Raw genomic sequence first — 14,739 nt, forward strand, 5'->3', positions numbered from 1 at the left:
TATTGTTACAGATGTAATAAATTTGGATTTATTTTTTTTAAATGGTAAATTAGTCATTGTGTCAATTTGCAAAGATTTTTACAGTGACACATTAGATCGTTTTCTGGTCTATTAGTAATAGGTTGCAGGTCAAGCCATTGTGGGATAATGATAAATAGATGACAAGAGAACTTCTGATCAGTGAAACTTCTGTTCTATCTGTGCATTTGCTGAATAAACAGTTTATAACAAATCATCCATTCTCCATATATATGTACCCATGAGGATTTACATTATATGCTGCCACAAACCATGTGGTAATAATAATCAAAAAATTCCACCACCTTGGAGAGATACTGTACTTCATCACATTACCAGCAGCAGGATCTGCAGGAGATGTTTTACTGAGTACTCCTGAGAAGAGTTCTCAATACTCAGTAGGGTTTTTACACTTAATTTTACAGTTCAGTACATCTTTGTACTGAAGAAAATTCATTAGATCATTTTTGTTGTATTTTACTTTGCCATATCAAGAATATTGAAGTAGAATCACAACAGTTTCACTCCTTCAAATGCCTGATGAAAATTACTGTTTACATAGGCAGCTACTTTGCAATTCATTTTCAAACAACTTAATGGCAGTTGAACCATGAATTTTGGTGGGGTTTACATGACTGCATCAGGGCCTCCATACATAATATTACAGGTTTGCTTACAGATATGGTTGGCTTACTTGTGCTTCATTTAAATTTTTATACAAATAACAGAATTTTGCAACATATTATTGCAGGATTCTAAGGCCAATACAATGCTCACCAAGAATTGCACATCTTAGTGCAAGTCATGCAGTTATTATAATTACATAAGAAATAGTGAACTTGGACACACAAGGGCCCAAGAAGTGCAAAACTGAACTGCACCTGCTGAATTTCTCAGAGGCAGATTCTGCTGACACCCAACTATCAATTTCAGTGGTATTCATGCACATTTATCTGACAGAATCTGGATATCTGTTTAATAACAAGTGCCAGTGAAGAAATGGAAGAGTGCGCCTAAAATGATGGATCTATATGTTGAACAAAAGTGAGAATGTGCGCTACAGATTGCTTCACCAATCCGAAAGCGCTTTAAAATATATGTAATCCAAATTCTTAAAATTAAACTACATCAATAGCATATACTAAAGCTATCATATAAATCTTTTTACACTTTTTAAATAACTGTTAAACGGTGTGTCTAAAATTGTGAATTTAATGTAAAATGTGACTGATTTATGTAACTGAATATAAATCTGCAGCAGTAAATCTTGCATTAATGTAAGGATCTGACAATCCAAGGGAAAGAAAATGAAGTAATCTGCCAGTAAGAAGTCCTCAAGCTGGGGGTCAGATCCTACTCATGGAAACCATCTGGTTGGGACCCTCCAAGCCACACCAAACACAAATGATCTTTTAAAAAAATATCCTATTCATTAATGCTTCACAGCTGCACTGAGTGTTACTTCATTTTTCCATGGCAACATCCTTTCTGTTTCAAGGATCTTATTTCAGTTTTGGTAGCAACATGTTCTTTTGCCAATACTGAACACATTCGTGTGTTAAAGAGAAGGAATTATTACAAATTCTTGAAACAGAATCACTCCCTATTTTCATTTCTATTATGTCAAGGCCTATACATGCTAAGTAACGTACACTAATGATAAACCAATGAAGTAAGCAGTATCTTCCCTTCTATTTTTAAAATGCTACACAAGGCATTTGCTCTCAGCTTTTACTAATATATAAGCCTAAAAAAGTGCCATGACTTTAAGACTTTTGTACAGAAATGAAAGTATTAAGTTACTGGAATAAATGGAGTATTTTTAATTCATATTCTATAAAAAGAGAATGCAGCTCAATAGAGAGAACAATGATTATATACTGCAGGTCTTCCTAACTGAGAAGGGTGAGCAGGAGGGAGTGAAACAAAAGTGACACGCCGTAGTTATGTGCAAGTGCAACAAAGGGGGACAGGTTGTACAAGAGTCTTCACAGCCTTTCACGATAGTGATACCTTCACAAACCCGTATTTTGTAGCTACAGACCAATCAAAGGCGTTATAAATGACCCACAAGTGACACTCACATAAAGGTGTTTCCTCAGAAGTGGCGCTTCTGTGCATAAATACATTACATGCTCTCAGCAGACAGGTGAATATGTTTTTCTGGGAGTTTCAGGTAAAGAAGGTAATCCTCCAGTGACTCCCAAAACTGAAAAGAACCACCACTACACATCTCATATAGGGGTTCTGGTGTGGTCATTACTGTAAGACCATCCCTCAGCCTCTGACATCCAAATTAGCTCTACCAAATAAGACCATCTGCATTTGAGCCAGACACAAGCTGTGTGTTAGAATTCAAAAAGGCAAACCAGATATCTGTGTTTTGAAATTAGACAAAAAGTACAAATTACATAAATGGAAAGCAGAGCACATGAGTGAGAAAACTGAGAGAGCAGACTACCTGTCCACACAAATGAGTATAAATGAGGATTAGCTGCATTTTGTTTGACCACTTAAAACATTGTATCTTAGCTCTACACAGTATTCCTATTATTTTCTAAGAAAGCTTGATTTTAATTTTTTTAATTAAAAAAAAATTAGTAATAGAAAAATTGATTTCTTTGTCAGTTTGTGGTAAGTAAACAACTTAAGAAATCATCCTCTCTCCTAACTGCTGAATAACTTCTGATAGTTGTAACTGCTAAGTTACAAGTCATAGAATCTCTTCCTGACCCATGAATAAAGAGTACTGTTCAAAGACTAGGAACTCTAGTCAACTCTATCCTTTAATTTCTGTTCTTTCAATCAATGCTTCACTGACTAAATTTTGTACAAGTTATGCTTTAAATAAAATATTACTTTCAATAATTTCAGGAAACACTCTTTTTTTCAAATAATTTCTGGGATATTTAAAGGCATGTGGAATATCTGGCTAAATTTTATATGTAATAATTACACTCTCATTTAGTTGGGGTTCATTGCAACATTACTCATTAATTCATTTGCTTTTAATACAGATCCTTCATTGTTCTCAATGGAATTCAGCATTAACAACCAATTAAAAATAATTGTGTTTATACTGCTCCACAATTTTAGCAACTATTAGGATGAAGAACACGTGAAAAGTGAGCACTACCCTTCTACAGGGTGCAACTGCCAAAAAGACTTCAAGGCTGCATATAAAATCCTACAACAACTAAATAATAAAAATAACTTCTTATAGTTAAGTATGAAAGTCTTTTCACTTAAATACTAATAGCTAACCACAACTCTAATGCACAACATTTTCATGCAATATTCCATCATGAGCAAGACAGGGCTAAGGCTAAGCAAGTACCAGCTTTGGGTCCAAAATAAACTTTCCAGTTACTTTGGTTCCAAACACATTTACTTACTCAAACTTCCACTAAAAGAATAATCCTTTGATGATTTTAAGTTATGAAGTTCTGTTTTATCTGATGACAACTAAAGACTTTTCTGTTCTACAATCATGTTAATAAAAGATCCAGGAACATGAAACTAGCTTTAGAAAAAAACTAAGAGTCTATGTGCTCAGCATATAACCAGACAAAACATTCTAGAAATTTGCCTTTTTCATGCCAACTTATAAAAAAACACAGAAAATCAGGATGAACTTAACATAAAAATCTATTTATGTGTTTAATAAAATGAGTATTATGGTTAATAAATAAATATACTGCTCTTGACTTGAAAAAGAGACTCATAATTCTCATCATCTTATCACCTATACATTGCCTTGCAGAAATTTCAGCTTTCCCATTTAGGCTGGTATTGAAAGTAAAAAGCTATATATGTGCATTTATGTCTTGAAAAAAATGTATTTAGATAAAATAGCCACAAGGACTGATAGGAATAATAAAAAGAACAGCAAGCATATCTATAAATCCTTCATATTTCACCAAGAAGGAGCACTGTGTATTTGTCTGGCAGCATGTTCTGGGACTTTAGTGTTTCCTTGGAGTCTGCTGAAACTTTTCACTGGTAACATGTAATGTCCTTCTGGCAAGACCCTGGCAAGTACTTTACCCAGTATGATCAAAGCATAAGGACGAAACATATCAGAAGTGTGTAAGCTGTTGTATGAACTCATAGGGTCTTTTTAATTTCAACACAGAAACTAAAAATGTAATTTCATATTCATACTGATGAAAATAGAAAACATGAGTATGTTACCAAAAATAGCTGTAAAAAGCAAATAAATCTAGAACCTCAAACACACCGGAAAGAATATCTAATACAAAAAATCCCCTGCCCACACTAACTGTTTTAACTCTAAGCCATGAGTTTATGCTATGTAAGAACAGAAATACATTTAGAAATGACTGAGAAAACATGTGCCTATCACTGTCACCATCTTTTATCTCCACAAAACAGACACTAATTTGGGTGCAACCTTTTTTTGTTTGCTTGTTTGTATTTGGTAACTGACCAACTTCATTTTTAGCTGGTATCTTAAACATTCTTTGAAACAAATTCAGTTTGCTCACATAAAAAAGCGTACCTCAAAAAAAAATTCAATTTCTCCCATTTATAAAGGACCAGCTCTTCAACATCCTCATTAGGATATTATTATTTTTATTATGACTCAAACTGTAAGCCTCATTTAGATAGGGAATCTGACTGTGACAGGTACCACCCAGACACATAACAAAAATGAACTGCTTTCTTCAAACAGCTTAAAAGTTACCTCTCTGGACTCCCCTTATCTAGCCATTTCAATCTCCAGTGCTGACAACATTAAGAAAGAAAGGAAAACAAACAAAATACTCATGAAATAATGGTGAAAGAGCTGGCTGAAAACTAAACAGCTAACAGAAAGCATCTTCTCAACTTCAATGTTTTGCAATCAAGTCACAAATCTGAAGTTCTTGCTCAGGCAAAACTTAAAACTTTCAGAATTTCTAATATTGTGAACCCAAGGTACTTCCTGCATGAAAGGGGCATAAAACAAACACAGGTTCTGGGACAACACCATATATAAGAAAATATATGTCTTGGTAGGAAGGAACAGATGATTCAATGATTACTTTCTGTCAGATTTAAGGGGTCTTTGTATTTTTAAAATTTTATTTTAAGACAAAACCAGTTTTGCTACAATATACTGGAGTACCATAATATACCAATCTCAAAGAATGCACCGTTCAAGAGGCACAAATTATAATAATTGAAGTTAGGGTAATTTCTAAGCAGGCACTTCATTCATACTTGGAAGCACAGAATCTTAATCCTAGCATTTCAAAGCCTGCCAGTTTTTGTTCTTGCAGTCTTAACACTGGACTTCAAACATGGCCCTTCTTATGTAGTATGCATATATATACTGCATATACTGCTTTGCTTTTACTGATCAGTGATCACAATCTAGAAGAATCTGGGACGAAAAGGTTTACTTCAAGTGGTCATCTACTTGTCCTTCATGAAAAGGTAGACAAGTAAGCAGCTGAGACATCACTGTATAACATCATATATACCAAGAAAGTGTTTATCATACATACTTTCCTCAACTATATTCTGCAAATCTACCAATGGATAGAAAGGTGTATAGGTATGTTTATAATATAGAAAAGTATTATAAGCATTTTTTCTCCATTTAATTTTTAAGGATCTTCCCTCTTAGATATAAAATCTATTTCAAAAATTAATATTCTAAAACCAAAGCATTCTTTGCTTAATTTACAAAAAATCTGTATTTTATTTTTCATTCTCTAAGACTTTGAAACTACTGAAATAAGACAATAAAACTTGGGAGCTCCTTTAAAAAACCTCTAATAAAAACTGCTAGGATGCATAAAAAGAATCATAAAGTTTAGAAAGACATAGGGTTTTTTTCACTTCCTTTTCATCTTACCTGAAGTGTAAGGCACTTAACTGCATTCCACACTATTCCAATAAATTCCTTCATTCTTTCTTCAGGACTTCTGCAGCTTTCAGATGAGTTCAGCATGGTTTTCACAGGAAGTGACAAAGGACGAGATTCTAATGCAAACATCAAATCTCAGTTACAGACGGAATATATAACTAAGTAATATGCTTACTTGTAGCAAAGAAAAAGATTACTTAAATTCTAAAAGAGATTTTCTCTCACCATGTAACTCACTATGGATGCAATAATAGTGTGTCTATTATGAGTTTTAAACTTGGCAATACAACTGTATCAGTTGAGGCCAGTGAGAAACGTAATGAAATGAAATGCTTAAACTTTTTAATGTAAACTGCTAAGAAAATATTATGAAGAATTCTTGACCTAAGCAAATTAAGACAGTTTTCAAAGTGTGATAACCTATTTGGTGACAGAATAGCAACACAAGAAGTACTCACATACACTGCTGCCAGTTTAATCTAAAAAACGTTTTAGTTTTCTAAAATTGTTGTAAGAAATGGAAGACAGCCCACATTAAATTGCAACCTTTGATTAGTTTTCTTTTAAAAGTTCACTTAAAAACTTGAGTATGCTTCAAAAAGAAAAAAAAAGTCATAAAAATTAAACCATTTTCTTCATCAAGCATAAGGTACTAAAGTATGACATATTTCAGCAAAATTAAATATTTTCTAGTAAAAAGAGAAATTTCCTTAAACTGTTAGTGATTTAGTAACATAAAGATGAGAAGATTTTTGGTAACAGAGCATTTAATTGAATACAAGCATAGTAGAAGTACAAAAGTGGACTAATGAGGAGACCAAGTAGCAACAGCACATTCATTCAAGACTTTATGAATGGTACATAGTTCCTCCTGTCATCTCTTACAGAATATCCTCTTTCTTATGTTTTGGGATACCCACCAAATTATTGTCAGATTCTTCAACATTTCCAGTTTTGGCCTACATGTTGTTGAGCTGACAAAACTGCAGGAATAAATTATGAAGTCTTCGTGATTTCATTTTAAACTAATTGAACTCGGCACAAAGGCGACTATTTGTCTCCCAGTTATACAGCTAGGAGAAAACTGTGGCATACAAACTACAGAAAAACTGTCAAAATAAAATTAAGCTACCAACTGAACTCAGATAAGCAAAAGTAGATGCCCCTTGATATGCGTCACTGGGTCTTCAGTCAGTTTTGGTCGTGCAAGGAAACATGCAAAGGTTTTTAAATTAAACATCTGAGAGGTGAATTTCTGCCAAGAGCATGCAATGGTAATGCCACTTGAGGAATAATTTTGTGACTTTTTTCTCCTCAAGGCCATAAAAGACCAGAGTTGATTAATATTTTAGACAAAATCCTTTAACAAATAGTATTTTTAATGACCTGAAAAGAACAAGTATTAACTTTATTAAACTGATGGGGAATCAAAAGATTCAGAGAGAGGTGGCCAAAAGAGTGAAACAGAATTTTTACGGCTGCAGTATAATTAGTCCTCGCAGATACTGCTGGCTCCAATTATGGCTCTATTAGAAGATAAAGAATGAAAACTGGATCATGAAAATGTAAAACATGACATCTCAGGATTGTCTGTTGTAGGCCGTCCTGGGGAGACAAACAAGTAAACTATTCATATGGAGAAGCAGCGTGGAGTAGTTACTTCATAGTTTTTTATCACGTGGACACTCACACCATGCAGTGAGTATTCCATCCACATTATGAATGGATTAAATTAAAAACATTCAGTGAGGAATAGCTGTTCTGTTTTAACTTCTCACCCTACTTCAGTTCACACCACCATCTCTGTGTAGTCAGGCTGTACACTACACATATTACAAGGTAAGAATGAGGAACAGCTTGAGTATCAAGAAATATTAATATAAAAGAGTTACTGCATCATAGAACTCCAGAATACAAGTGGGGTAAGGGTTGGAACTCTGGAAATTTCAAAGGCAGGAATGCTTCAGGTCAGGAAGATCAGATAAATACAGTGTAAAACTATGCAGCACAACCAGCAGGGAATATCAGCATTCTACATCACTGAAGAAGTGCATTCTTTGTGAGTGGGATCTAAAGCTAGATTTTAGTCAAGTCTCCTATGCTTTGTTTGCTGGGAAACGCACTCTGCTAATTCTCTCTCAGTTAGGGAAATGGACTTTCTAATGCCACAAACAACTACCTGTGAATGAAAACCAAAATCAGCTGCTGAAGCACCACCTGTTTCTCCCCATATATGTGTAATCCAAACCTGCAAAACAGAACACCCACAACAGACAACACCTTCCTTGTAACACACTATACTCGATCAAAAAGGCCAAACCAAAAAAACAGCAAACCAAAAAGGAATCATTCAACCAGAAATCCTGGAAAATAGAGAAGCAATAAGAAGTGTTTCAGAGTGGAAAGAAGAAACAAGCACAGAATTAACTCCTGAAAAGAAGTCTTCTGTTCATTTTTTTCCTGTCCCAGAGTTTTCTCTGAAGGGATGCTGAGAGAAAACAATGTCTTAATTCCCTATCAGGCAAGGCCATCAATAGATGACAGTTGCTAAGAGACTGCAGTACTCTGGTGTGGCCATTGCATGTGTTTGGCTAGTCCTCTATAGCAGACATGTAGGCTGGATCAGCTCCATCTGTCTCACTATGAAGGTTAATCTCCTAAAATAATTATGCTACTCGGCTACTACCTAACTGAAAACCTTAGGAACATTTGCTGGCACTGCAATCAGCCTTGTGTTGAAGCCCAGAGCCAGTCAGCAATAGCTAGATATGAAATATGAATTGTATGAAATACTTACAAATGGATGGGGGGGGGAACCAACAACAAAAAAAACACAAACCAATGGAGGGGGGACTGCTTTAGGTTGTACAAATGGAATTTTTAGGGAAACCAGAGTACAGGAACATAAAATTTTCCTACTCACATCTTCTAGTCCTATTTTTGTAAAAAGATACACCACAATTATTTCAATCATAGCATAGCATCGACTAGGTTGGAAAAGACCTTTAAGATCATCAAGTTCAACCAGTCTCTGAGCCTGCCACACTCACCCTCAACTGCAGAACACACACTGGTGATGATCTGAGTTTTCAGAAAGGGCTGATAAGATCAATCAGAATTGAGCTATCAGAAGTAGCAGCTTTCATAATTCATTTCACAATTTATGGTTAAAGTATAGTGGGAGTTCCCAGTGACAATCCTGCAAAATTAATCATAAACATAACTGTCTTTGTAGGAGATGCCACTAAGCAAGACTTACAGGCAAAAATTCTAGATAGAGGTGCCTTTCTTATATAGACATATTCTTCCTCTTTTGTGGGTTTTTATTTTTTTAGCCTACTGGGAACGGGTTGCTTTAGAAGTCTGATCCATAAAATATTTAGAAGTTCTAAAAATAGATAAGCTCTTTGGGGAAAATGGTGCTATTCTGTGCTATTAATATTCAGTGACCTAAGGAACACAAAAGCAAAACCACAACTTTTGATGTGTAAAGATTTGTGGCAAATGGACATTTCCTCAAATAGATCAAAGCAGAAAAGACCACAGATCTTCCACATATTTTCCACTACTGGGTTGAGGACTAATGATAACCTGTACTCACAGCCGGCCCCATGCGTTCAGCTCTTCCTCTCCTTACCGCTAGTCACTGAACTAAAGAGAAGCAAAATAGAGAGCTAGTATCTTACTCCTAACGTGTATGTGGTGCAGATCTATCATGTCTCATCCCTCTGGCACAAGGTGACTCATTTCCCCCAGCCCTCTGTGTGCCTCAGACACTTCATGCATTAAGAGGGCAGCAGCTTCCTTCTGGTCGGAAAAGGTTATCCTGCTGCAGGCAAACCTGTACTTTCAGGGATCCCCAAAAGCTCAGAGAGCTCCTACTGAACAAGGTTCATTGTCAAAAAGCCATGCCTCTCCACCATCTCATTGTACGACTGTACTCAAAATGCACCTGTCATTTGATGTCATTTGAAGCTTTCCTTCCCACATCACATCATCTGCCAAACAGCTTCTCACACATCAGAACTGAGTTAAGCTGAGAAAAATCACAGTGCTAAATAATCATAGTTACTAAGAAGCCATGACAGCAAAACACATGAACATTAATAGTATTGAAAAGAAGAAAGAAATCACAGGAAGGTAAACTGCTACTACATGTCTCTTTCTGGAAAGATTTTTCCAGGGCTCAAATTAGAAGTAGTCTCCATAGTGGCAAGGAACTCACTGGGATTTCTTAATATTTATTCACATTTTCATGTATTAGATACGGCTTCTCATCAGAAATAAAAATACCAAGGTGTATTTGTTGTAAGACAAATGTAAGCCATTAAGGAACTGATCAAGAGGCCCAAGGGATTACAAATGAGATTAAAGCGCAGTGGAGCAGAAAATTCAAACAACTCAAAAAAAATCTAAATATCTAAATGGCCTACAGCTTTTTTGGGATTGTTTGTTCGTTTTTTTTTTTCAGAAGATTAATTGGTTTCTTCATATGTAAAACAAAACAAGAACTACACACTGCCAAAAAAACCACCAAAGACACCACCTATTTAAAACTTACTTGCTCCTTTCTGTAAACCAGCAGTATTTGGATTCTACATTCAATATTATGAAAAAGTAAAAATTCAGTGAAGCTTGTTACGTAAAAGATTGTTTTTCCTTAGGTTTGCATTCCAATTTTCCTCCTAAGTTTACATACTTTTATATATACAGCAAAAAAGAACTAAAAATATATTTCTACAGGGAGAGATGTATGAGGCATTACAAATGATTCACACTTTTATGTATATATGTACAATGGCCAAAAAAACAAATTGTGTTCTCAACATAATGTATTTCCATACAATAATTATGTTCCATGATTTAATATTAGAACATACAGAAGAAACTGCAAAAACACAGTAATATCTTGCAAAAAATACTTCATATCTTAATATACAATTTTCCCCTCAATTAATTAAAAAAATAGAAAGTTAATCTAAATGGCAGGCTCACAGAAACCATCAGGTGAAGCTCAAAGCTGTACCTACCAATACTTTCTGAACCATCAGTATCATCAGAAGTGTTTCAGAATATTCACATTTTATTTTTGCTGTATTACAAGCTATTCCCTATACCCCCATTCCTGGATGATTGATACCTGAATTGTTCAGGTAAGAGATTTTTTTTTCGTAAGAGTAGCCTATGATCATCTTTATGTAGAAAAACATCGGGATACTTAACAATAAAAGTAGTACTTAAGTAACTTAAATAACAGCAAGAAGTCCTTTTAAGCTTAGAAAAAAACGCAGTATATTTGCCCACATGGTGAAAAGTCTTTGCATAAATAATTTCTTTACTGGGCTTTGAGCATTTTTGTATTCTACATTGCTTTCACTAGCAGTGCAGATAGTACATGACTTTTATCAATCAATATGACAGTTGAGGCACTCAGTCCTTCACAACCAGCCAGAGCAAGTCCTTTACACCCAGGGAAACAGCAGCAGAGAGGTATAGTAACTAAATCAGGATGGCCATTCAATGAGTTAGCAGCAGAATAAGTGTTAAAATACAGAGGCTTTTGACTTTACACCAACATGCCTTTCCTAGGGTAAACATATGCCAGTAAACAAAGACAAATGCGATCATAACATTGTTTTGCAAGCATAAAGGATCTGTGTCAAAGTGGGTGTTGGCTAGGGAATGGCTAGAGTCGGCATTTTCTTCCACCAAATTCTTAGCAATTGCTGCGCTATTACTGGTAAAAAATACCTATTTAGTTCTGGGAACAAAAATAAAAAACGACTGACACTTCTGTACAAATCAGTAACAGCCATTCACATGCAAAACTGAGCTACTACATTAGTAATTATAAAAATGTGTTATACGTGTGCTCATATCTGAAAACTGTGTCTGAATTTATCTAAATATTAATTATCGTTCCAGAAAAATTTTATACTATGGAGTAAGAATTTCAGCCTTTGAATTTGCAAAAAACTTTCCTGGTAAGTGCGGGAGGAATTCTGGCTAATTTTCTGCCTTCTTAAAAATTCACTGAAAGTTTCTTAGTCTTTCAGATATAATCTAAAAAGAAACACCCATTCTTTTATCTCTACTTTGAGTTTCTCCACACAGAAGGCATGTTTCATATACTACATTGGCTTTGTATTACTAATGTTTTTGACATCCACACTAAAGAAATCATGCTAGGTATGTGACTGTCCAGCCATTTTAAAAGTTACTATAAATCATCTGTGCCTGGAGACCTTCCTTTTAAATAACTCTTCCAGGAACTAAACGCTATTTACAAATATATAAAAATCCTAGTGTTTTCAGGCACCCCAGGTATGATGTGCGCCAGATTTCAAGTCCTGTATTTTACTTTGCCTATTTAGCGCCTATTTAAGCTAGTTCATTTTCCCAAATAAATTGTTAGTCATACAGTTCATAGCAGGCATGACTAAACGATAATCATTCAGTTCATTGAGCAGAAATACTGACCTACTAATTCAAATACTTCAGATAATCCATTGATTTCTTACCAGCCAGACTTTCTCTCACATTTGACAGATTTCTGCATTCCAACAGCTCATTTTATCTAGTTCAGCATTCTAGTTGCACTTTAGGGAAAAAAAAAAATCAGCAATTGCATCCAGTTTTGCTAACTAAAGGTCCTATTCTGCCACACTGTACTTAACAGAAAGTTTATTAACTTTAGATGAAACCAACTAAAAACACTAATACAGCATCAGTTGGTCTAAATAGAGATGTAAGTATCTCAAAGATACATTTCTACAAGGTCTAAGCAGGGGAAAGCAGGTAGAAATCAGCAACAGGAGTTCTGTCCTTACTAGAAATCAGACAATTTGTACAGGACAGAGAATATAAAGGCCATCTAAGACAGAGTTTTTAACTTTCTTGTTATGACACCATCCTCCACCTGCTTGAAACGCAAATGAATAGTGGACTAAATATAACTTTGCACTTAAACTTTAAAATTCTCTAATTATTTCTCTGTATGAACAGTAGCTCCACAGAAAAATATATCAATGCTTCAGAAACACAAATAAAGAGATTTTTCCAAACTGGAATGATTTCATGTCCTACCTATCATTTTCCCCATATGCAGATGCTCTTACACACCACACATACACCTCCTGTGGGACAAACCAATGCTGGATTCTCTGCTCAGCTTTGAACTTTGGACTGAAACTCCATGGTAATACTTAAACTGTAGTGGAATTAAATAACAAGTCCATGCTCTGACTTGTGGACCTGATCAACCTGGCCTATGGTAACGGTGTCAAAACCCCACCATTGTTTAATTCTCTCTTGCAAATGCCCTTGTATTCTGTCCACTGGGCAACAAAATGGAGCAATGTCTGGTCACTGGCACAAGACTTAGTAATGAAAACCATTTGCCTGCTGTCATATGCCCTTCTGTACACTTGCAATGTGGCTAAAATGCAGCCACCCCTGTACCATGACCAAACACCTGGATGCTGCCTAACAAGAAACAGCAAAATTTTATGTGACAAGTGTGCTTTCAGTTATTAAACAGGGCATTTAGTTTTCAGGTGCCTTTGTAAGAGGCTTCAGGACCTACTGCAGCTCTAAGCTTTGTGACTTCTCACACGATACTCTAAAGTAGTTTATTTCATTAAAAGCATTCCTCATACTAAAGTGCATGTGCAAGGCTACTTTTCTACTGCTACTGAAAAATTACATGCCATAGTCACTGGGTTACACCTCACAAGACTGTATCAAATTTGTGTCTAGGACATAAAGCACGCACTTTCAAGCACTGCTTAAACGTTGGGTGTCCTGGTAGATGTTGGTGAAATCAAATTTCAGTGTAATGGCTACATAAAGACCTCTCTAGAAGACACTAACATCGCCCCAAAAAATCAGTTTAATCTTGAAGCATGGTAAATGTTAAAATTAAAATAATTATAATAATTTAATGGCTTAATGTGAATGAAATCTACAAGTCACTTTAGCAATTTATGAGCACCCACCTTGAATGTGTGAAAACAGACACTGGGTTTAATCATTATTTAATAGAGTGCAAAGGGCAGCTTTCAAAGATTGCGCTAACCATCTACTGCAGCCCCTAATATCTTCCTGTGTAGGTATGCTATATACGCTATATATATATACACATATAGCATATTAATACACATATATAGCAATCACTTTGCCACTATCTGGACGTAAGAGCCACACCTGTGTAAAGCTACGGGTCTGCAAATCCCTTTTCACTCAACTAACAGGGAGCTGCTGAATTGCTGAGAAGGGGGGGGAGGAGAAGTGAGTGCATGGAAGAATTGAGGTAAATACTCCTTTTTGGAAAAAAAAAAGGAAAAAAAATTTATCACCTTGCTTGATAACAGCTGCATCACACAAAATTTAAACCATATATTCTAATATTGTACTCTGGTTTTGAAGCCTCTGTGGTTAAGGGGATTTATAAATAACTACAGGTTTAGACTTAAGAACAGAAACCTTGGATTTTCACAGATACCATATAAATAGTAGTTTTGCTCTTTTCCCATGCTTCATTTTTGGCAAGGTCTCAACAGCCATTAACTAATAAACTGAACTCAAGATCAATGTTTTAAATCATTTTACAGCTGTGATTACAAACTGCTTTCAGCTAATACATAGGGGTTTTTTTTAGCAGTTCTCAGGGGAAGGACTGCTGAGATCATGCTAGACTTTGAAAAGGATAAATTCAAAATCACCACCTGAACAGCATGATTTTGAGATACAATCTCAGTTTGAAAAGACTATGCATATGTGTGCTTGCTACTAATGTAGGAACCTTAGCTCTCTGACAATTTAAGGCATATGCAGCTAGAGCC

General features: G+C 35.3%; 1 protein-coding gene across 8 annotated transcripts in view; it reads right to left on the bottom strand.

Moving 5' to 3' along the window:
- The window catches only part of VPS13B (vacuolar protein sorting 13 homolog B), a 439,567-nt gene that overhangs the window by 221,412 nt on the left and 203,416 nt on the right, over nt 1–14,739 (bottom strand). For all 8 annotated transcript variants that reach the window (XM_062627313.1, XM_062627314.1, XM_062627315.1 and 5 more), the window contains one exon: nt 5,885–6,012. In XM_062627313.1, the coding sequence (XP_062483297.1) occupies nt 5,885–6,012 (128 nt within the window). The remainder of the gene's footprint in view (nt 1–5,884; nt 6,013–14,739) is intronic.

This window comes from Pezoporus occidentalis, unplaced genomic scaffold (genome assembly GCF_034315485.1).
Source record: "Pezoporus occidentalis ecotype Australia unplaced genomic scaffold, CSIRO_AGI_Poc_V1 ctg3, whole genome shotgun sequence".
NCBI lineage: Eukaryota > Metazoa > Chordata > Aves > Psittaciformes > Psittacidae > Pezoporus > Pezoporus occidentalis.